Source organism: Sturnira hondurensis, unplaced genomic scaffold (assembly GCF_014824575.4).
Source record: "Sturnira hondurensis isolate 20B ecotype Veracruz unplaced genomic scaffold, ASM1482457v3 Scaffold0011192, whole genome shotgun sequence".
NCBI lineage: Eukaryota > Metazoa > Chordata > Mammalia > Chiroptera > Phyllostomidae > Sturnira > Sturnira hondurensis.
Genome location: NW_028083823.1, coordinates 1,491,431 through 1,516,421, shown reverse-complemented (window position 1 = coordinate 1,516,421; position 24,991 = coordinate 1,491,431). Strand labels below are relative to the sequence as shown.

The window sequence follows — 24,991 nt, the reverse complement described above, 5'->3', positions numbered from 1 at the left end:
TCAGGAAAGGGGTGAGGTTCTGCTTTATGGATTAAAAAAATTTTTTTGAGAAAGCTACAGACAAACCAGATTCATCCTGCAGGCAGTCTAGAAACCATGCAGGGGTGCTCAACTTTTTTGCATCTCTGGGCCACATGGGAAGAAGAGTTGTCTTGGGCCACACATTAAATACACTGCAAATGTAATCACACATTAAAAATATCGTAATGTTTTAAATAAATTTACAATTTTGTGTTGGGCTACATTTGTAGCCATCCTGAGCTGCATATGGCCTATGGGCCACGGGTTGGACACCCCTGCATCCTTGATTCCAGATAACATGGTGGAGGCTCCAGGCCTGTCATGGTGTTCTCAGGTGGTTGAGAACAATGCAGGAAATGGAGAAACCTGGTTGCAAGAAACTACAACAGCTGGTTCCCCAAAGCTGTGATTCAGACAGGGAACTTTGCCTTGTGGTCGCCCTGGAAAGAGCCTGAAGGCCCAGTCCAAACCTCACATGCACGAGGGCCAGCCCTTGATTCATTCCTTTGCAAAAGAGAAACACAAATGCTGTAGTGTGGATTTTGGCATCATCAGAACCACACACCTCAGTTCACAACTCCGCTCTGCCCATAAAGTGAACTGGTGCAATTTCTAAGCATGGGTTTCTTCCTGGATAAAATGGACATAATGAGATCATACACCACGACCAAGTGGGATTCATCCCAGGGATGCAAGGATGGTTCAATATCCGCAAATCAGTAAATGGAATACACCACATAAACAAAAGCAAAGACAAAAACCACATGGTCATATCAATAGATGCAGAAAAAGCTTTTGATAAGGTACAACACCCATTTATGATAAAGGTACTCAGCAAAGTGGGAATAGAGGGAGCATTCCTCAATATAATAAAGGCCATATATGAAAGACCTACAACCAACATCACATTCAATGGGCAAAAACTAAAAGCTTTTCCACTAAGATCAGGAACAAGACACAGTTGTCCACTTTCACCACTTCTATTTAATATAGTATTGCAAGTTTTAGCCTCAGCAATCAGGCAAGAAATAGAAATAAAAGGCATTCAAATTGGAAAGGAGGAAACAAAACTGGCATTGTTTGCAGATGACATGATAGTGTACATGGAAAATCCTATAGCCTCTACCAAAAAAACTGCTCGAACTAATAAATGAATTTGACAAAACAGCGGGTTACAAAGTCAATATCCAGAAATCAAAGGCATTTTTGTACACTAACAATGAATCAGCAGAACCAGAAATCAAGAAAAAAATCCCATTTGATATAGCAAAAACAAAAATAAAATATCTGGGAATAAACCTAACCAAGGAGGTAAAAGACCTGTATGCAGAAAACTACACAACACTGAAGAAAGAAATCAAGGAAGACACAAACAAATGGAAACATATACCGTGTTCATGGATTGGAAGAATTAACATCATCAAAATGTCCATACTACCCAAAGCAATTTACAGATTCAATGCAATACCTATTAAAGTACCAATGGCATATTTCACAGACATAGAACAAACACTTCAAAAATTTATATGGAACCATAAAAGACCCCGAATAGCAGCTGCAATGTTAAGAAAGAAGAACAAAGTAGGAGGGATCACAATACCTGATATCAAACTGTATTACAAGGCCACTGTAATCAAAACAGCCTGGTACTGGCATAAAAACAGGCACATAGACCAATGGAACAGAACAGAGAGCCCAGAAATAAACCCAACTCTCTACAGTCAATTAATATTCGACAAAGGGGGCAGTAACATAAAATGGAGTAAAGATAGCCTCTTCAACAAATGGTGTTGGGAGAACTGGACAGCTACATGCAAAAAAATGAAACTCGAGCACCAACTTACATCATACACCAAAATAAATTCAAGGTGGATAAAAGACTTAAATATAAGCCGTGACACCATTAAAGTCCTAGAGGAGAACATTGGCAGGAAAATCTCAGATATTTCACGCAGCAACATTTTTACTGATATGTCCCCTAGAGCAAGGACTATAAAGGAAAGAATAAACAAATGGGATCTCATCAAAATAAAAAGCTTCTGCGCAGCTAAAGAAAACAGCATTAAAATAAAAAGACAACCAACTGTATGGGAAAACATATTTGCCAATGATACCTCAGACAAAGGTTTAATCTCCAAAATATACAAAGAACTCACACGACTTCACTCTAAGAAGACAACTAACCCAATTAAAAAATGGGGAAAGGACTTGAACAGACACTTCTGCAAGGAGGACATACAGAGGATCCAGAGACACATGAAAAGATGCTCAATATCACTAGCTATCAGAGAGATGCAAATTAAAACTACAATGAGATACCACTTTACACCGGTGAGAATGGCTATCATAAACAAAGCAATAAACAACAAATGTTGGAGAGGGTGTGGGGAAAAGGGGACTCTGGTCCACTGTTGGTGGGATTGCAGACTGGTACAACCATTATGGAAAACAGTATGGAATTTTCTCAGAAAACTAAAATTGGACTTGCCTTTTGACCCAGCAATTCCACTGCTGGGATTGTATCCTAAGAACCCTAAAACACCAATCCCAAAGAACCTATGCACCCCAATGTTCATAGCAGCACAATTTACAATAGCCAAGAGTTGGAAGCAACCTAGGTGCCCGTCAGTAAATGAATGGATCAAAAAACTATGGTACATATACACAATGGAATTTTATGCTGCAGAAAGAAAGAAGGAGCTCCTACCTTTTGCAACAACATGGATGGAACTGGAAAGCATTATGCTGAGTGAAATAAGCCAGGTGTTGAAGGACAAATACCATATGATCTCACCTTTAACAGGAAGCTAAACAACAAAACAAACAAGCAAGCAAAATATAACCAAAGACACTGAAATAGAGAACAGGCTGACAGTGACCAGAGGGGAGAGGGGAGGGAATTTCAGGGGAAATAGGGGAGGGATTTAGAGGAACCTATATAAAGGATACATGGACAACAACTGAGAAGGGTGGAAATGGGAGGGAAGGGGGAGCACGTGGGGTGGGATGGGATGGGAGTAATAGACAGAAAACTGTACTTGAAAAATAATTAAATAAATAAAAAAATAAAATGGACATAATGATACAGGGCTTCGGGTGTGGTCATGAAGATTGTGGATGAAAAAGGGGACCACCTACTAAACCTGATAAGCTCATGGGTGGCCTGCATGTTGGGCCTTACAAGCAGAGAGACCCAAAGTAACCACATAGGATGTCTGAACATAAAAGTTCCTAACTAAAAGCATTTCGTGGCAGGTATTCATGTCCTAGGCCTGTAGCTTCCTTGACAAAGGTCAATCTTTACCTTAAGTGAGCCTGTCTATTGTCTTTTTGCACCTAAGATAGTATCTTTTTGTTATGATGTTAGACTGCTTTTCATTGTCATATTTTGGAAAACAATACCTTTGAAATGTCAGAGTAATTGTTTTCTAGACACCTCAAGGCAAAGCAAAGGACACCAGAGCCGGAGACCACAGAACCCTTCATAGTTGTCTTGTTTCCTGAATACCATCTCTATGTGTCAATGTTAATTATTAACTGTCCACCAAAATGAAAGAAGCATGTGTCTCTTTGTTTTACTTTTAATCCAATCCTACAGATTTCCCCATTTTGCTGTCTCCCACTCCCCATTAATCTACCACCAGTGTAATTCATGTCACCCTCCTTATGCCTATTCCTTTTATTCAAATGTATAAAATAAGCTGCAAAACTACCATTCTCAGGAGCATTTTCTCAATCCGTTGAGATTTTGCATCCCAGCAATTGTCATCAGTTTGGCTCAAACTCATAAAAATTCTCCACGGGTTTGGGCATTTGTTTCACAGACAAGGTCAAACCAGCCAATGTGGCCATCATAACCTGTGGCAGTGGGCCACTCTGGATCCCCTTGATTGCCCCTTCTCTTTCTACGTGACTCCTGCAGCTTCTTACACAAATGACATTGTGCTGGGGGCCCATGATCCTTGAGGCAGTTGGGTCATCAGTGTGTGTACTCTAGTGAGGGGGCTCGCAGATGGAGAACAGAAAGATACCCCTGCCCTGGAGTGCTCTTGTCCTGGGGAGTTCAGCTCCGCTTCCAGAAGAAGCGCCTGGCTCAAAAGAGGGTGGGTGGGAGTCCCAAACCGCCCCAGCATTCCCGGGAGGCGGAGGAAGGAGGGCTGGCCCCAAGCCGCAGGGAGGGAGAGAAACGAGAGAGGAGGAGTTTTCCAGCTCAGCCGTCCCTGCTTGCCGCTCAGCCCCTCAGTCTGGTCGTTTCAGCCCGCCCGGGGAAGCGCGCTGCGCTGCAGGGGCTGAGCTGAGCGCCTGAGCGCCATGGGGAGCCCCGCACTGCGGCTGCTGCCCCCACTGCTGCTGGCCCTGCTGCTGCTGGTCCCTCTGAGCCAGGGCTTCCCAGGTAGGGCTGGAGGTGGGGCATCCTCCCCAGCTGGGTACCGGGAACCCGCTCTGGACAGAGGGAGGTGCCGGGGGCGCCCTTTGTTTGCGGCAAACTCCTTTTTCGCTTCCTGGGGAGGGGATGGCACGGAGCGGGGCTCAAGTCTGGGCACCAAGAGGGGAGAGCCTACTGTCAACCCCTCGCCAGGCGCCCAGCGCCTTCACAGCGCCTGGAGCCCGAGTACCCTCTGCGTCTGGGGTTCCAGGGGTCCAAGCAAACCCAAGTCGGTGCAGTAGACTACTCAGAGAAGTTTGGCCGCGGGCTAGTTTCTCACCACCCAGACTTTTGCCTCTCACACAGTTGCTCAGGGCTAGAGCCCAAGGGACTGGCAGATTATTTTGAAAGGAGCTCCTGCCCCCTCCCACACAAGGTCTCAGGCCATCCCCTAGGGCTGCAGGCACCTTCAATGTGAAATAACTCTTTTGGACAGCACAAGCAGGGCCTCTCCTGCTCCCCTCTTCTGGGGGTTCCAAGAAAGTGTGCGCCTCCGTGAAAGAGGTGCCAACTGAAAGTGGTGACATGTGGCATGCGTTTGGATAGCCCTAGGGAAAAAGGGCTACACAGGCGTGGCTCTGCTAAGAGCTGCTCCATGGCCCTAGAGGGTGTGGCTTCTTGTTGCTGGAGCGTGTGGTGTCTAGCATCTAAGGGAACCGTAGTACTTATTAGGGATCTCCTGGTATTGGCAAAACCTTCTTTGGAGATGGATGTCCTTTAAAAACCTGCAGCCTATTCCTTCATCAGGGAGTCAGAGTTTGAGGGGAGCAGAGCGACACGGATGCACCCATGACCTAGAATGGAGAAGAAATCCATGACCCCACTTTAATTTAGTGTTAATGAGAAAGTGGTTGGTGTGGACTATAGGGTGTGCAAATGCTTGGCTTTGCATTCAGCATTGTGGGCAGTTTAAGCCTGGGGTCTGAGAAACAAACTTACTGACTTCTAGATGAAGGATGGGGTGGGGTGTTTCCCAGATAGTGTGCTGGGGAGACATAAGGATGGCTGCTGGAAATTCTCTGCACATCCCCAAATGAATGAGTCAAACAAATGTGTGAAGTGATAAACCAGGAACATTTGTGTTTTGAGCTGACTCTTGCAAGTTTAAGCTGTTTGGTAGGAAAGGATTCAGGGAAAAGTGGAAAGGAGACTTTATCTTCAGTGCCAGACAAGTGCCATTCCCATGGTGTGATAATGCCCCCACCCCCTTTAGCAGGTTGGGTTAAAATGAACCCAGAGGGGAAAGGGAAGTCATTACTGGGCAAGAAGTGGCCTAGGGGAAGCAGGGGGAGTTGAGAAACTAGCTAGAGGCAGTCGTACTCTGAATTAAGACACTTCTCTGAGCTACCCGCACATCTGCTGGAGCCTTTCTCAGCCGAGAGGCCTCTTCTCATTTTCCATCTGGTCACCATCCCTCCCTTACCATGCCCTCTGCTCTCTTTTCTCTCAGCTTCTACCCTTGTATGTGTAGCTTGCTGCTAGAACCCAGCCATCCACAGAATCATGGGTTTGCCAGGATGGATGCTTACCTCTCTCAGTCTTTAGGGAACTGGCCCTGGCTGGCCTGGTTCCTCAGACAGCCTGTGAGCTGCCCCCTACTGGAGGCCACCTCCCTCCTCCTTGCACTGATTCCTCACCAGCCCTCAGGCTCTCCTGAGACCCCAATGAGCAGAATCTGATTGGGGAGGCTTTCAAAGCACCCCATTTAAGCTCTCTCTTGGCTCTTCTCCACGGGTCTCTAAGGAAATGTGATCTGCTGGGGCTATTGAATTGAAGGGTGGGATTTCACTCTAAGCCAGAAGTTTTGGAAGGTTGGGGAGGGGAGATGCCCTAGGTCATCAGGTCCTGAGGCAAGGTCCAGTAGGTCCTGAGGTCATGTCAGCCAAGTTCACCCTAAGTGCTGGGTGGCAGACTTTGAAGATCATTTCAGAGGCACCTTCTTAGCAAGTGGACAGCATGTCTCCAATAAGAGAGAAGGTAAGAAGCCTATCTAGGGCCCCACTCAGCCTCCTGATTATATAACCAGTTGAGGTTTAACAGCAAATCTTGTCAGAGTGAGAGTAAATCCTTCCCATTTCCACCCTTAGAAAATGTCTGGAGTTCTTCCATCTTCGAATTTGATGCTGCTTTTCTGACCCTCTGACTTATTCTTTGCAGCCTAGCAAAGACACAGTATCTAAAAAAAAAAAAAGAAATGCATGGAAAGTCCATAGCCAAGTTGTTTGCATATGATTGTGTTTGCATGCCTGTAAGGGTAGGAGTTTTGGTTCTCTTCTTAAGTGAACTCTTGAAACCTTATTTACAGCTGAGATTTTGGATGATCACTGCACCTTCTGCTGTAAGCAATGCTCACAGAAGGCGGGAATGAGTGCTGCAGCCACTAAGAAAGGCTCCATAAATCTTACACCTGGAGAAAGGTGGTTAAAGAGTAATGTGGTTTGGCCAGCCAGGAAAGCCAAACCAGACCATAGCAGCCAAAGCAGTCTTCTGAAATGCCACATTTGGAAATAAATATTAGGAACTGAACACCTGGCTCAGGATATACAATTAAAGTCTCAAGCTAGGCTAGAAATCGCTCTTTGAATTTAAAACATGTAATCAGATGACAAAAATTACTCTGCATTAAAAAGGAAAATGCTGAAGAGAGCAGGACATTTTCACCTGGCATTTTCTTCACTGAGAATGCTGTCAGTATAGTATATTGGTATTGCTGCTTCTTATTTCACTGATTTGTGAGCTGTAAGAGACACCAGAAACCATTTAAAACACTATCTTCGAACTTCCCTCCTCATCAGTCTTCACATCACAATTGAATTACAGACCTTTTCTTTTTTATATCATTTGTATAACATTCTCACCTTTAGTCTCTGTTATTCTAACTCATTCTACTCATTTTGGCCAGATTCTGGCCTTTTAAGTATACAGTTTTACTTTAGTGCCATTTTTATCACTTTACTTTCCTATTCAAATATGGCGAGCAACAGCTCCAGGTTCTGTCCAAAGTTAAGTAGAACATTCTCAACTGTTTTCAGGGTACTATACAATTTGCTCCTGTCCTAATTTTCTAGTCTTTCTCACCTGGTTTCCTAAAGCCTGGCCAAAATGGTTTAATTGTTTTTATAGAACTGGAGTGACAGGAAAATGTCACTCAAGAAGTGGGAGAACACTTCCTGGTATTACTGCTTCCTGGACCTGGATTGCTTTCCCCCAACCACCAGTCTGTCCAAATTCAGCCCATCATCCAATGACACCCCCATTTCAATGAAACTTTATTTTGATCCCTTGAATAGGAAGCTTTGGATTTCCTTTAAGGACCCGCAGTGCTTCATGTCTCTCTCGTGGTATTTATCATGCATGCCATACTTTACAATCATTTATCTGCTCCTCTATATAGGCAGACCTTAGAGATATTGCAGGTTCAGTTCCAGAGCACCACAATAAAGAAAGAATCACAATAAAGTGAGTAATAATCTTTTTGCTAGTGTGGTTATCTTGCTTTTAATTTGTAAAAAAAAAGCCACATCTGTGAAGTGCAATAAAGTGCACCAAAATAAAATGAGATATACCTGTATTTCTAGATTCTGAGCTCTTGAAGTCAGGACAATGCTATGTCTTACCCTTCTTTATATTTCTCACATTGCCTAACCAAGCGCCATAAGCCAGGTGGATACTTGTGCATATTGAGTTAATAGTTCCTTGTAATTTGGGTGATGGCCATTGGAAAGAAAAGTTGCTGAGAGAAACACATGTGCAGAGAAACAGGGCTTTGTGCCACCATCTGCATACATAGAGACTATGGCTTACTGGCTGTAAAGCTTGCATTTAAATCCAGGAACACCCTCTGTTGAAGCATAACTTTCTCTGTTAGGGGCTGTAAGATGAGAGTCTGACTGCAGCCACAAGCTGGAGTTTGTATTTATTGTTTTTGTTGGCCACTTTGCTACGGCCCCTTCCAAAGAAGTTGAATAGTTTCCTTAGTAAACGCAAATGTGTGGTGCATTAATTCCCTTTTCAGAGAACACAACTAAAATGGGTAAGTGAAAGTGAAGATTGAGTTTAAGCAGAAGGTTTACTTTTGCCAAGTTATAGCATAGTATAAAATTGTAGCAGCCAAGTTCTGATTAATACCCAGATTAAAGATTCACTTCCTAAAAAGCAGTGTGAATAATAACCTCTCCTGAGTTCCTAGGTCACCCCCTTGGTTCTTGATCCTATGATGTATTGCTGTCAGCTTTTATGGGCCATTGTTTCAGGGGTTTTAAGCCTGAATCTTTCTCTTGGATGTTTGAATATAGTTCTGAAACAGAACCAGTTTCTGCCTTCTCCAAGGAAATGTGGGCTCCACCCAGAGAGTGGAGTGTCTACTTTTCAAAGTAGACACTAAATGATGGGGTGCTTGGGATACCAGGATGAGGAAGAAGAGGGAATTTCTTCCATCAGAAGCTTTCTGTCTTATGGAGAAATAGACACTGAATGTTAAGGTGGTAAATGTTATAACCCAGGTGTGTTGACAGGCCTGGGAGTGCAGAGAGTAGCCATGCAGGGACATTGGACCTGGTTATTGAAGAATGATGCTGATAGATTCTCATGCCAAAGACAGTGGCACTACAAGCCCATGAAAGGTTAGAATAGGAGACCTGTGGGATTCTCTAAGAACATTCTGAAATTGGAAACAAAAATCTGGTGGGTGTTCTTCTTCTGGGGAGAAGGCCCTAACCCTGTTCAAAACCACCGTTCACTTCATCTTTCAGATGAAGATCATCTTTGTGAATTCTTTGAGAGAATATGCACTTAATGGGCACAAAATCAACATACAAAGTAAGATGAAATTGCCAGAATAGGGAAACTCTGATTGAACCAATGAGCTGGTAGCCTTGAGTTATAACCAGTGGTAATTTCCTGTTCTCCTCATTTAAAAAGCAGCAGCAAACAAAGCAGACATAATCATATATTGGAATTGCCTTCAGGTGTGGGCTGGCAACTGGTGATACCCCCATCCCCAACTTAGCACAGTTTATGGGACATGGGAGAGGGTCTTTAGTCAGTATTTGTGAAGTGATTGATTGAAGCAAATGTAGCAGGAAATCAATGCATTATATTTCAAATATCCCTGTAGGATTTAACCAGAATTTTCAAGAGGATGATTCCCAAAGAAAATGGAATGCAGGATAGCAAAATGTCAGGAAATTTGCAGTACACTGAGCAAAAGATGCATCTGAGCAGGCAACAATTCAGGGCATACCTAATTGCTTAGGCTCTTGGATTTCCAATCACCCTAGGAGACTTAGAGACTCCAGGGAGTTCCAGGGACAAGATTTTCAGATGAAGATTTAAGGATAAGCTTGTGCAAGAGAAAAGTCATTGGTAGCATTGCTAAGCTCCCAAGTTTTCCAGATGATAATTGGTTGCACCTGGATCTTACAGTTGCCTGGCGCTCTGGCCTCAGAAACCTCAGGATCACTCATTCTCTGGCTCAGTGATTCACTCACCCATAATCCTTAGCTCAAACTGGATGCTTCTTTATGTATTGTTCTCCAGGAAGATGATAAATGGGTTTGGGCACAATAGCTTGGATTCTCCCAGAGGTTTGGGGTTGTAAATTGAGTATGTTGGGTTTAAAACTATTTTTATGAGTAATAGTCAAACAAACCCAAACATAGAATTTGGGGGAGGGCTTTCTGCCTTAGCCTTAAAATATCCCTGCACTATTTCTTTTCCCCTGCTCTTACAGTGACGTGCAGTGTGACGGCTCATATGCATCAGCAACTTGTTTCCCCTGCTGTCATTGGCTGTTTGCAGTGTGTGTCCAGTTGTGCTTAGTGAGCATCTATCTCTTCAATCCATATCACAACCCAGGATCCTTGGACAGAGGGCTGCCGCCTGCAACTTACTGTGTGGGTGGCTGAGCTGAATGACCCTGCCAGTTCCAGGATCCAAGAATGTTCAAAAGCACTGCTTAAATTAAGGCCATGGGATGAGAATTGAGCCAGGGTTTGGCAGGCTCATTGTGGAGTGGTAAAGAAGTGTTGACATGCCTCACCTTCTGAGACTCTGCCTCTAGAGTGGCCATCCTTGTGGGAAGTCTGACTGATTGCCACTGACTCAGCATTTGTCAGCAAAGGCTCCTATTTCTTTAAATATCCAATGCTGAAATTCTATTTCCACTTAGATTTTAACTCAGCTTTCCAAAGGGTAGAATCGTCTTGGTTGATCATTGGCTGCTTATGGTTCTGATTCCCCTGACCAAAGGAACAGGTACTGGAATCTATTGATATTATCTGTCATTTTGATTAAGTGATGTCATTTTATCTCAGTTCATTAACAGCTTCCAGTCAAGGGCTGAGTGACAAAGCAATGTCTGTTCTGCCACCCGTGGTGAAGTACTGGCAAGAGTCACTTAAGGGTGCCTACCACTCTGTCATTGCTGGCTGCAGGGCTATTGCTAACCCATAAGGCACCTTTAGGAGAATTAGAAAAAGATGCTGTTTGGGCACATGTAATTCTGTGGACACAGGGCTAGGTTAAGAGGCAGACTTCAGATAATTAGGAAAAGGATAGAGGCAGGCCTAGGACTCTACACTTGGAGAGTGGACACAGGATGATTTGAGACCTTGCTTGCTCTTTTGGTGGGTATGACGGTGGGTACTGTGGTATAGGAAACTCCCTGAACGACCATATGGCAGTGTGGCAGTCCTAGCTGACAGTAGCTCCAGGTAGGATAGAGGTATGGACCTCATATTCTTTTATACCTTTTGACTATTTAAACAAAACAAAACAAAAAGATATGCTTGCATACCAGCATCATCCTTGCATGCTTGAATTCTTGGATTACCTGGGAGCAAGTCAGAAATGCAGAAGCTCAGGCCCTCCCCAAGACCTGCCAAATCAGCATGTGCATTTTAGCAAGATCCATCCAATGATTTTTATACACAGTGAAATTCGAGAAGTACTGGTCTGGTGAATGAGTGCAGCCTTTTGCCAAGACCCAGTGGCTTGCCTGTTTATAACTGTCACACTCCATTCCCCTCCTGTCTTCCTTTTCCTGTTAGCTTTGCCTTCATCACTGTATCCTCTAGACTTCCTTTCCGGTCCCTGACATTCCTGAGATAAGCATGTACAGCCTTTAGGTTCCTACTCTGTTCTCTAACTCAAAAACAACCCCAAGAGAGTCCCTCAGAGAGTCACTGACTTCATCTCTTATTAAGTAGTCCTGTCAGGAGTGCAGCCCCTACCTGGCCTAATCTCCAGCAGCAGCCAAGCATGTCTTCAATGATTGCTAACGGGTCCTTGCATGGTTTTTCCCTGAAGCTAAACTGGATGGTAAAAAAACTTCAGCTCTTAAGAAAGCCACAGGAGTGTGATTAGAGCCAGTCCTACCTCTCTTACAAGACCTAGTTCTGGGGCTGAGACTCACTGGAACAGACCAATCCTTAAAGACACAATGACTATATGTCTTTATACCAGAAACCAATGCCTCTGGGACTAGGGAGGAGGTGGCACTTGGAAGGTGAGATAGATGCCAATGGGAAAGTCAGGACAGCACACTCAGCCCTTCACATTAAGTTCTCCTCCCCCCGCCCAGCCTCATGAATGGGACAAGTCAAGAAGATTGAACTGTCGACATCACTAAAAGGGGCTTCCCACCTTTTCAAAGGGTCCTTAAATAAGCAGTGGCATTTGGACAGGCTGCATTTGGATGACCTGGGGAGTTTGATGAAATGGGGTTGTCGGGTCCCACCTCTGTGTATTCTTTTTTGCCAGTCTGGGTTAGGGACCATTCATCTAGGGCAGGGGTCTGCAAAATGAGTCCAGGGCCGACCAAATACGGTCCACCACCTGGTTTTGTATGACCAGTGAGCTAAGAATGATTTTTAAATTAAAAAATGGCTGAGAAATGAAAAGGAGAAGAATATTTCATGATGCATGAAAATTATATGAAATTCAAATGCCAGTGTCATTGGCACTCAGCCACAGTCATTCATTTGGGTATGGCCTATGGCTACTAGGTGATACAATGGCAGTGTTGAGTAGCTGTGACAGAGACTGACTGTATGACCTGAAAGTATGGTCTGTAAGCTGAAAATGTTTATCTGGCTCTTTACAGAAGAGATTTGCCAACCTCTAAACTAGGGTCTTTCTACACAAAATATAGAAAACCAGCCTGGGAGCTTTACGGAACTGTAGAATCTTGAAACTTACCTCAGATTTAATAAATCAGAACCTACCTTTTAACAAGATCCCTAGGTGTTTGGGGCTACTTCTTTTTCTCCATGAGACTTGCCTCAGGACTCATCTTAGCCTTAGACAGGAGTCTTTAAAGATGCCTGGGCCAGCATGCTGTCACTAGCATTGTACACCTTGTCGTTAATTTATCTGACAGATAAGTGGGTGACTTATTCTCCATGTTGGAGGCTTAGTACCTCCTGATATTTCAGACCCCATTTAAACTAGGTCCCTATTTTATTCTTGCCAATTGTTGGCCAGGGCCTGCTGTCCTAATCCAAAGCTGGAGGTGGACAGACCTTTGCTATCCACTGGCAGACTTCCTTGATGCTGCCCAATTTATGGGCAGCAGGATCAGGTGGCTCCAGATCTACTGCCCTGCCAAGGATTCTGCTAGGTGGTGTGGCCCACAGCCCTCCACTGTCCTTATCCCAGATTGCTGCTGATGGCTTGATTTGGACATCTGTCTTTCACAGGTTGCTGTTCCTTCAGGAGCCTATAATCTTGCTTCTGGTCAGGAACATGCCTAATAGAGCATTTGCAAAAGTGGCTTCCTTGGAGCACTGCTTCCTGGAGAGTTTCACAGATGTCCTATGGGCAACAGAAAGAATGCATTGCAAATAAATTGAGAAATGCTTGGTTAAGTAGGTTTCTTGATTTCAGGACTGTTCAGGGTCATTGATACACTACTGTACCTTGTTACCCTCTGGTAGAGGACAGTGAGAAATAGTAGGGACCACAGACTCTCATAGTATGGTCCCCAGACCAGCAGTAGCACATGGAAACTTGTTAGATACGTAAATTCTCGAGTCCCACTCCAGACCTATTGAATCTGGGGGTAAGGGAAGGTGGCCTGGCAGTGCGTTCTACAACAAACCTTCCAAGTAATTCTGGTGCACTCTCAAATGTGAGAACATTTCCAAATCTTCTCGAAGTATCTCATTAGACTAGTGTTTACCATTTGTTGTTTTTAAAAGAAACTGTGCTTTTGGTTTCAGGACAAGGCATTTGGGAAGATGACATTAGATTTTCTGAAACATTTACTGGTGGCAGTGACCATTGCGAGGTCAAGGGGGGAAAAGGAAAGAATTAAAAACAACCTTTGGGCAACATCATCTGTCTCACATCTGCCCTTCTAAACAGCTGTGGGCACACTTGGTTAGAAGTTTCCTCCACTTGAAAGCCACCAACTTTTTTTGTTGGAAACATGTGTTCTTTAAAATGTGTTTTTGTGTATTAAAATGTGAAGAAAGCTGGAAACAGCCTTTGGGATACATTTTTCTCCCCCTCTGTACATTGTCTCTCTTCAGAACACTCTTCTTTCTTCCTCTGAAAAATTTCCTCATCCAAATCCCTAGCTCATTTTTCCAGGGCAGACATATCCAAATGGCCTTTGCTTGGCTCCCTGGCCATAGGAGAGCCTCTGGAAGCTTTTGGGTCTGAGTCTGTGGTCTGTCCCCAGGCAGCATATCTCAGCACAGGACATCTGTGAATTCTGTCTCAGAGCTCAGCTCACTCCCTCTCATTCTAGAGTTTCTTCCTTCCCCACTCCATTTCATGGCCAGTGGTTTCTCTGTCATGGGTCTGGATGTGAATACTTTTTTATTCTTTGCTGTCACAGTTTGTAACTGTCGTGTTGTCAACTTTGTTTGAAAATCCCAGAAGTATTGAGGCTTGCTGGTGAGGTGAAAGGAGCCCCTGAGATTCCTTGCCAAGATCTTTGCTCTGTCTTTGTTGAGATCTTAAGACCTCAAGAGCTGTTGTGGATGGGTGAGTTCTTGATTTGTTTTTGCCTTCTGAACATAATTGAAAAGGAGCAGAATCACCTCATGGTCCAGAAAACAAAGGCAGTCTGAACTCCCCCAGATATGAATGTGATGTGGGAATGAGCTCTTCTCCAGCTCAGCATCTCCCAGTGTGCTCTAGAGCTCTCTGATGACATGTGGCTTCACTCAGAACCTTGATATGGAACATTTGCTGTAGGCATTGCTATAGCCTCCCTTATTTCTTTGATTTTTGGCCTCAGTCGGCCTCTGTGGAGGACAGTTAAGCCTTCAGAGGACCATATTCCAATGCTTTGGTTCCACTCTCTGGTTTTTCCTTAAAGGCTAGACCTTTTTTTTGTCTGTGTGTTGAATGCAAACAGACCCCAGAGCTTTGGGGATATCCCTTGGTGGAAGCAGGAGTTGGCATTTGTTGAGAGCCCCATCTTTGGGATGGCCTTCTCAGATCTAGGTGCCTATCTGTTTCTCATTTCGTCCCTCTTCCAGCTTTAGGTGAAGGGCAGGAACACAAGCTGGCCCTTCATAATATTAAACTAAATATTCTGGGAGACTAAATTGGAAATATATTATGTTTCCCTTGGATGAGAGTAATACCTTCATTTATAAAGTTATCCTTTTAAGTCTGTTTCTGTTAGCTGTGTAAAATATGGCCACAATTAAAATTTCCACGAGCCACATGCCATCTTAATTGTTTTTGCTAGTTAAAGGCTGAGTGCCTGGGGACTCTGGATGCCAGCATCTCTGCCTGAAGTTTCCTTTCAGGTCTTGTGCAGAAGGTTTGAATAGAGGAAGCACATTCTCTCAGGTGAAGCAGCAGTAGAAGGACGAGTGTCTTAGAGCTCATGTCTAACAAGGATCATCCTCTCGCCAGCCCTCCCCCATCTTGCCACCATTATCTTTTTCTGGCTGAAATAAAGTTAAAACTGACATCTAAGAATAGCTTTAATGGGGAAACAATTTACATAAGGGTGGTGTTGGGATGCAAGTAAGGAAGAGGGTGGATGTAGGATGGAGCCCCAGTGCCCACAGCAGTTGCCCAGTAAATGTTATTCTCCCTTCCCTGTCTCCTTCCCCCCACAGTCCATCACTGTGCTTCCTGGTATCTCCTCCCAAATAACTACTTGCACCTTACCTTAATTGTGCATTTGGGGGAACTCATACAAACAATGGCTAAGCTGGAAATTTACCTCTGATTTTGGTTTCAGATTCAGAGTTCTTTCTACTGCTGAATTGATTTCTGCTAAATAGAGCTACCCAGGTTAGTAAGTGAACTAGAAGGCTGACTAATACAATGGAAATCTGGGGAGTGTTTTTGTTATCTGTTGCTATGTAAGAAACCATTCTAAAACTCAGTGGCTTAAAAAAGCAACCACCATTTATTTATTTGTTCACGACTCTGCAGTTTGGGCAGGGCTCAGTGGGGATGGCTCATCTGACTCAACATGGTGTTGGCTGGGGCAGCTCATATGGGGCAGATGGATTCAAGGTGGCTCCATTAACATGTCTGGCAGTTCATCTGGGATGACTGGAATGGCTGGGATGTCTGGGCCTTTCTCACTACCTCTTTACAGCCTCCCATTCTCAGATCCTCTTTCCCTCTATGGTGTCTTTTTCTCCCGCAGAATAAATGGACTTGTTTACATGCAGATGGCTTCCCTGGGAATGACAGCCAAAGCTGCCAGGACACTTAAAGTCCAGCCACAAAACTGTCATAGCATCACTCTGTCATATTCTATTTGTTAAAGCAAATTGCAAAGCAGGCCTAGATTTGGGGTGGTAGTGGATAGACTCCACCTCCTTAGGTGGAGAGAATGGTATGCATATGCAGAGTGGCAGTAATTGTTTTTGGTCAGGGTTGCAATTAATTAACTATAGAACTAGCATGAAAGAGCATATTGGAAATATGAGTTTAATTTTATTGGATATTTGATGGGTACATTCTGATTAAATGCTGAATCCCAGGTTAGCTCTCCAAGTATATTAGACTGTTTAGCTACAGACTGTGGCACACCCAGATTCATTGCAAGTCCACAGAATGGAGTAAGTCTTTATTCCTGAGATATTCCAGGTTTATTTCCAGTGCTTACTGGTATTAGGAACACCCTCACCCTTCACTCCTCCATACTTCTCTTTTCAGTTTCATCAAAGGCAAAGATTTTATTATAGAAAAAAGTAACTGAAAATAGATCATAGACATAAATACAAAACCTGTAACTATAAAACTTCTTGATAATATGGGAGAAAATATTTGTCAGCTTGAGTTAGACAAGGCTTTCTTAGATACGACACTAAAAGCATGATCTATAAAAAGTAAAAGAAATATGGTACTTCATCCACATTTAAAGCTTCCATTCTACAAAAAAATACAGTTAAGAGGATGGAAAGATAAACCACAGACTGAAGAAAATATTTGCAAATGACATATATAATAAAGGACTTTCATCCAGAATATACAACTATATAATCGAGCTCTCTAAACTCAATAATAAGAAAGCAAGTAACCCAATTTAAATAGTGGGAAAAATATTTTAACAGACATTTTACTAAAGAAGGTTATACAAAAAGATGGTAAACACCATCATCCATCTACTAGCGGGATAAACATGGCCAGCTTAACTTCTACCTTATCTGCCAAATATGAACAATGCCACCTGCTCTCCTAGGTTAGTGATTTGTAATGTACTGTGCAAATATAATGTATGGCTATAATCCCCCCCCAAAAAAAAAACAACTTGCATGCATTTCTGTTCATTGTAGAGGGCTGACTAGCCATTTTCTCTGCCTCTTTCACTGGACTTTATGTGACAGACACCCACAAATTGCTGGCCATGACTGTTAGGTAACCACTGGCCACTAGCAATTTGAGGCAGATCATTTACTGTAAGCTCAAGTGGACGTGGGTGTCTCCTACTATACTTTTCCAAGCCAGCATGGTTTTTAGGGCTTCATAAAGAAACCTCTCACTGCCTACTTTTTCTGCCCACAAGTGTCCAATGTCCTTTCATTTTAAGCAACTTGCATCATTTTGTGCCCCATAACGAAGGACGTTAGTGTGTCTTGGTACTATCAATACCAAAGAGATTTACTCTGACCTTGATTTTTTCTTTGAATTTATTTGTAATTAATGTATTATTTTATATTCTAAAATGTATGTGTTATATTCTCATAGATTATTTTTAATCCGGAATCTAAGGACACCTCATTACATGAGGAGTAAGGAGTAAGTAACAGAGCATTCTTCATCTACCTTCTAAAGTTGGGAAAACAAGCTTCAATGAACAGCTGCAGTGTCCCAAATAATTTTCCATTTCTGTGAATCCTGAAGGCGCCTCTTCATGCATTTAGCATTCCCAAAATTCCTGAAGTTAAAAAAAATACTGTGAGAGAAACACACAGTTTTTTTTTGAAACAGCTTTATTAAGTTATACTTGATATATAATAAGTGCCACTGAATTACCTTTGCACCTTTTTCAAAAATTAATTGGCAGGTTTCTTTGCAGATCTGTTTCTGTGTTCTTTATTCTTATTTATGAATCTGTGTGCCTATGTCTTCATCAATATCCCATTATTTTGACTATTTACTGTAGTTTTGTAGTCTTAAAATTGGATAGTATTTCCTCCAACTTCTTTCTTTTTTCCAAAAATTGTTTTGTATATAAGTTTGATATAAATTTTAGAATAAGCTTGTCTGTATCTACCCAAAATGCCTGCTGGGATCCTGACTGGAATTATGATAAATCTGTTGATCTATTTGGGGAGAATTGACATCTTTACTATTTTGAATCTTCTAATCCACAGATGCAGTATATCTCTCCATTTGGGGAGATCATTTTTTAATTTCTTTGATTAGCATTTTGGAATTTTCATTATACAGATCTGGTATATGTTTTGTTAGATTTGTACTTAAGTATATCATTTTCTGCAGCTATTGGAAATAGTAATTTAAAAAAATTGCTTTCTAATGGTTCTTCACTAGCATATAGAAATACAAGTGATTTTTGTGTTATGACTTTGTATATTGCAACCTTGCTAACCTCAGGAGTTATTTTGTAGATTCTTTAGGATAATCATGACATTTATGAATAGAGATAGCTCTACTCCTTCCTTCCAGTCTACATGTATTTTTTTCTTATCTTATTGCACTGGTTAGGCTTACTATTATAATGTTGAAAAAGGGTAGGGAGAGTGGATCTCTTTGCATTATTCTCAACCATAGGGGAGGAGCATTCAATCTTTAACCATGAAATATGTTAATTGTAGGCTCTTTGTAGATCCTCTCCAACAGGTTGAGGAAGTTCTCTTTCTTCCTAGTGTGCTGTGCGTTTTTATCATGAAAGGATGTTAAGTTCTGTCAAATGCTTTTTAAATATGAATTGATATGATGATGTGAATGTTCTCTTTGAGTCTGTTAATGTGGTATATTACATTGATTTTTTTAAATTATTGTTTATGCCATTACAGTTGTCCCAATTTTCCCCCTTCACTCCCCTCTGCCAGCCTTCCCTCCAGTCCCATAGTCAATCACCACACCATTGCCCATGTCCATGGGCATGGTGTTCTTTGATTAATCCCTTCACCCTCTTTCAAACAGTCTTCACCTCCCCTCTTACTGCTGTCGGTCTATTCCATGATTCTGTGCCTCTGTGTCTTTTTTTCTTTCTTTTTAAAAGATTTTATTTATTTATCTTTAGAGGGTAAGGGAAGGAGAGAGGGAGGGAAATATTAATGTATGGGTGCCTCTTGTGGGTCCCCTGCTGGGAACTGGCCTGCAACCCAGGTATGTGCCCTGACTGGGAATCAAACCGTGGTTGTTTGGTCCGCAGGCCTGAGCTCAATCCAATGAGCTACACCAGCCAGGGCCTGTTTTTTTTATTCATTGGTTTTTTAATAGTAAGCCAGCATTGTATTTCCAGGATATATATCGCTTGATGTTAGTATATTATTTTTATGTATTTTGGGAGTTTTATCTGTTAATATATCATTGGGTACTTTTGCATCTATGTTTATGACAGATATTGTCCTGTAGTTTTATTTTCTTGTAATCTCTTTGTCTGGTTTTGGCATCACAGTAATTTTGGCCTTATAAAATGAACTGGGGCATGTACTCTCTACCTGTACTTTCTAGAAGAGATTTTGTAGAGTTGGTATTATTTCTTCTTTAAAGAATTGGAAGAATTCACTAGTAAAAATCATCTGGGCCTGGAGATTTGAAGTACACATTTAATTTATTTAATATTTCTGGAGCTATTCAAGTTATTGATTTTATCCTGAGTGAATCTGGCTAGTTTGTGATTTTTAAGAAATTGGTCCACTTTGTCCAACTTCTCAAAATTGTGTGTAGAGATGTACATATAGTATATGAAATGATATCCCTTGCTTTATTCCTTCTTATCCTGGAATTTTTTTCTTCTCTTTGTTTTTCTTTGTCAGTCCTGTTAGAGTTGTATCAATTGTATGAATATTTTCAAAGAGCCAGCTTTTTGTTTGATTGATTTTTTCTATTGTGTCCTCTATTGTGTTGTCTCATGGGTTTTTAATCTTTTTTGTGGGGTCAAATATGTTTGGCTTATTTTTCTTTTTTTAAACATTTCTTTTATTGTTCACAGGAACAAATATAAAGGACACATGCACAAAAGCTAACAGGTGGAAATGGGAGGGAGGTGGAGAGCATTGGGGGGTGGGTTGGGATTGGAGTAAAAGACAGAAAACTGTACTTGAACAATAATTAAATTAAAACAAACAAACAAACAAAAAAAACCATTTCTTTTATTGTTGTTCAAGTATAGTTTTCTGCCTTTCCCCCCCACCCTCCCCACCACCCCAGCTCTCTCCATCTCCTTCCCCTGTTTCCACCCCCTTGTTGTTGCTTTATTTTTTATTTAATATGTCTATGCTCATTTACCAGAGATAAGAATGATTTTTGCACAGTAATTTTTTAAAATAAGTGCTTAAGAGGTTTCTTTTTTTTAAAGATTTTATTTATTTATTTATCTTTAGAGGGGAAGGAGAGAGGGAGAGAAACATCAATGTATGGTTGCCTTTCGTGCGTCCCCTGCTGGGAGTTGGCCTGCAGGGAACCGGCCTGCAACCCAGGCATGTGCCCTGACTGGGAATCGAACCATGATCCTCTGGTTTGCAGGCCCGTGCTCAATCCACTGAGCTACACCAGCCAGGGCTAAGAGGTTTCTGAAATACATAAGGTTTAACTTAAAAATTTTTTTTGCATACATAAGTTGCTTTCTATTGTAGTCAACTTTACAGAAAGGTTTAAAATCTTAAATCAACATCATCTATCAAAATCAATAACAACAACAATTATTATGGTTGTAAAAATAAGGCTTCTAGCTCCCTTATTCTTGCTTTGGCTTCATTTTGTTGTTCTTTATTTTGTAAGGTTGGAAGCTTAGATTATTGTTTTGAGTTCTTTCTTCTTTTCTAATATGTGTTTAGTGCTATAAATTTCCCTCTAAGTGCCACTGTAGCTGTATCTCACTGCACTCTTTCTCCTCTCCTTGAACTCTAATGCCTTGAATGTTAGACTTTATGATCATGTCCCACAGGTTCTTCAACAATATAGAAAAAAATGAGAAAAAATTAACCAAGCACGGGAAATACAGGGGACAAAAAGTTGTGGATGCTCTTCCTCACTCTCTTGAGAGTAGAGCTTCTCCAATCAGAAAGGTTCCCTTTAACCAGAGTTTTAGATGCCAGCAGGCCTCTGTAGCTAATGCTCTAGCTGTCACTGCTATCACTGCTAATTTTTGGTACCACAAGATAACCCGAGGACTGGAGTAAAGAAAACAAACAAAAGGAAAAAAAAGGAGAACAAAGAAAACTGGAAGATTTTCCTCACTCTCTGTGAGCTTTAGGAGTCCCCTTTCCCATGCTCTGAGCCACAGATAGAGAGCTGCTTCTGGAACTCTCTCTCTGCATCTAGTGTCTACTTTTGTATTTGGGCTGACTTGAGTTCATCCCATGTAAAGGCACCACCAATTCAAATTCTGTCTTCTCAGGTTGTCTACTTTTGTATTTGGGCTGACTTGAGTTCATCCCATGTAAAGTTACCACCAATTCAAATTCTGTCTTCTCAGGTCTGCCTGCTAATGTTTACCTTTCAGAGTCTTAGAATAGCTGTCAGTACACTCTGTTCAGGTCTTTGAGTTGCATTCAGTAGCAAAGACAAGGTACAGTGTGTTTACTCCATCTTACCCAAAACTGGAATCTTGTGACCTTTATTTTTAATGTTACTTGATCTTTTCATGGTGATCAAATAGGTGATTTTCTTCCTCCCTTGTTTCTGTCTTTCTCTCTTTTGTTTCTTCTTTTATTTCTTTCCCATATTTTCTTGACTATGGTACCAAGTACATTGTTAGACTTTAATGAATAACTTTTAACTTGACTTTGTTTCAGACTGTAGAAATTCTTTGGCATGAGGCTTTATAACTATTACAATTTAGGGAAATGCTTGGAATGTGCATCATTGGAAAACACTTTATGCTTTCCAAAGATATCCCTACAAGGATGAGAAAAGAATCACAATTTTTTCATTTAATATTTAGATTTAATATTTCATTTAATAATTTTTTTATTTAAAAAGTCAGAAATGCTGATCTTACGACCTTACCCCGAAAGTTCAAAAGGATAATGTATCTGATACAGGTATGAGTTACTTTTGTTTCTTGAAGTAAACTCAGTTTCATCCAAAGCCTTTTTCATGATATGATGCCAATAAATCTATGTTAATAATTAAAGGACTGTAACCATGCAGGATGATTATGAATCAAATGCTTTATGTCCTTCTTTGCTTTATTAGCTAGATCATCTGAATAGTGAATGAACAATCCTATCTGGAGCCTGAGAAATGAAAATTGTGGAATTGGGGTAGATTCAGTAAAACCTAATCTTTCACACAGCTGAGGCTTTGGTAAAGGTTTCAATTAATTGCTTTTGTTTGGGCACTTGTATTAGCATCATCAAACATTAAAACAGCTTCAAAGCATTAGTGAAATTATTTCTTCTAATCAATAAAAGGGTCAACTGTGAGGAACTGTATGGCTTCTTTTCTACTATGGTCAGATGACAGCTTTCTGCAGCAGAACCATGGACTAGGTCATATACTAGGTGCCCCTAGCTCAGGTGGTTGGATTGGCTTCCTATTCCACCCAAGCTATTTCTAATCACAGATAAACCACTCACACATCCTTATTTTGAGCAGACATCTGAAATTGACTGCAGCTTGAATCTAGTGATAGCTGAGCCTCAGACAACATTTGTGTTAACATCCAAACTCTTTAAAACATCAACAAAGCCAAATACCCCAATTTAATAGGCTCTTTTGAAGTCTTCTCTTATAAACCAACAATGTTGACATGTAATTCATCATTAGCCCACAAAAGCACTGCAGAAATACAAATCTAGTTTGAAGTATGAAGTGGAACCATGCTTTTTTCAACTAGAGAACCCAGTCCTGGTTCTGATACAGCTCCTTTTGTCAGCCAGTCTGTCATTTATCAGTTCCATCTTCTTCCTCATCTGTGTCCTGCTCACACTCCTGAAATCAAGTTTTTCCCTCTGATACACTGTCTGTGTCTTCATTTAAAAATCTCCAGCAGATTGCATCAACTTCACATTTAGACAGGAAGAAATTACGGCTCTGAGAGATGGTGTGGCTGGCCTCAGTCACACAGCTACATGGTGGCAGAGCTGGATGAGGCTTCCTAGCAGCCTCTCCATCATTCCACTCCTACTCTTCTAGAAAGGCACTGTGTTGTTCACAGAACCTCACCTCTGAAGATACCACACTGCATTTTTAATCCACTAACAACTAAAGATAACACTCTGAGTTTTTAATCTGTTTACTACTTTCTTCCCACATCATTTAAAAAGATATTTAATTAATTTATTTTTAGAGAGAGGGGAAGGGAGGAAGAGAAACATCCCTGTGTGGTAGATGTCAATCAGTTGCCTCTTGCACTTCCCCAACCAGGGACCTGGCCCACAACCCAGGCATGTGCCTTTACTGGGAATTAAACCAGAGACCTTTCAGTTTGCAGGCGGGTGCTCAATCCACTGAGCCATACCAGCCAGGGCTGTTTCCATGTCTTTTAAGTATATGAAAGAAAATCAACTTGTGATGGTATTAGAAGTCAGATAATGGCACAATTCTTCTCATGTTCTGTTTCTTGATCTGAGTGTTGTTACATGGGTGTATTCAGTTTGTGACAATTCATTGAACTGTGCACTTAAATGAAATATTTATAGAAAGTGTACAGAAGAGGGATGACTCTGGTGGTGAGCCGATTGGGAAAAGTACAGAAGAAGGGGCAATGACATATGGCATGATCCCTGCTGTTTCACTGGGGCCTCAGAACTTAATATTCTACTAATGTCCTTCATTATGCAACAAGTCACCTCTCTAATCCATCTTAAAAATTCACTTTCCTCTTAAAGTTCTTTCATCCTCATCTCCAGGGTACTTTTACTTCCTGGCGCCTGCATAATCTTTGTACCATTAGTGCTGCAGAATCCTACTTAAAAAGAGGAATTTGCCACAGCTGAAAATCATAACGATAATCATGCCATGATCTTGCCTCCCACCCTGGGTTAATTGCTTGTTTAATATTTACTGTGCATGTTTCTAACAAGCTGGGGCACATCTGGATTTATAGTTTTCCTGCATATCTGTCCTTTAAGTCTCCAACAATGTATGTGTGTGTCTGTAGCTTACTTTCTAAATGGCAGCACCAAAACCTTTTGTTTTTCTCTCTTTTTACATTGAATCTGAGACATATGAAATTATTATTCTTTAAGGCTTATTCTTCTCCACATTTCCCACCTTTCTTTTGCATAAGGGAAGAGGCAAGAGCCCAAGTCTGTAACCAATAGCGGGTTGAATGCCATAGATCCTTCCTTCAACTCCCCAGACTGATGAAATTACCTTTCTGTAGGTGTTCATCATTCTGCCTTTTTACTTCTGTCTTATTTTGAGTCTTTTTCCATCCCTTTCTCCTCTGCAACCTTTATGTCACTGAAAAGCAACCGTTTATTAACATAAAAGTTAATCTTGGGTCTGTGTGTGAGACGTTATTTGGTATTGTAATTTCACAGAACCTTAACCTTGTAAAGGGCCTTAAAATTTCACCTTACTCCTCAGTGTAGAAAGCCCCCATCTCACTTCCCCTGCCAGCATCCATTAGCTTTGTGGGAACACTTCCAGGCTTGGAGAACTTTGATGGTGTCTCAAGATGGTCTCAGAGCCTTAGAAAAATCTTGCCTCATATTGGGCTGAAGCCAGACTCTGGATAACTTCCAGATATTGTCCCTATTTTTCACTTGAATTAGGGTATACAGAGCAAGTCTCTCATCCGTGAGAAATCAAAGCATAGGGATTCTATATCCCTAAAGTCTAATTTTCTTCAGAGTATAAATCTGAAGTTTCCTTGCCAATGAACTTTTTAGCTATTTGTTTACTTATTTACTTGTTAATTGAAGCTAGCCCACATTGGTCACCTTTTGTTTTGATTTTCTAGCATCTTTC

The 24,991-nt window shown here is 41.5% G+C and overlaps 1 protein-coding gene across 2 annotated transcripts in view; it reads left to right on the top strand.

Annotated features, from left to right (window-relative positions):
* The first annotated feature begins 4,227 nt into the window (after positions 1 to 4,227).
* The window catches only part of SRPX (sushi repeat containing protein X-linked), a 77,127-nt gene continuing 56,363 nt past the window's right edge, over positions 4,228 to 24,991 (top strand). For both annotated transcript variants that reach the window (XM_037059563.1, XM_037059562.1), the window contains exon 1: positions 4,228 to 4,414. In XM_037059563.1, coding sequence (XP_036915458.1) covers positions 4,333 to 4,414 — 82 coding nt within the window. In that variant the 5' untranslated portion in view covers positions 4,228 to 4,332. The remainder of the gene's footprint in view (positions 4,415 to 24,991) is intronic.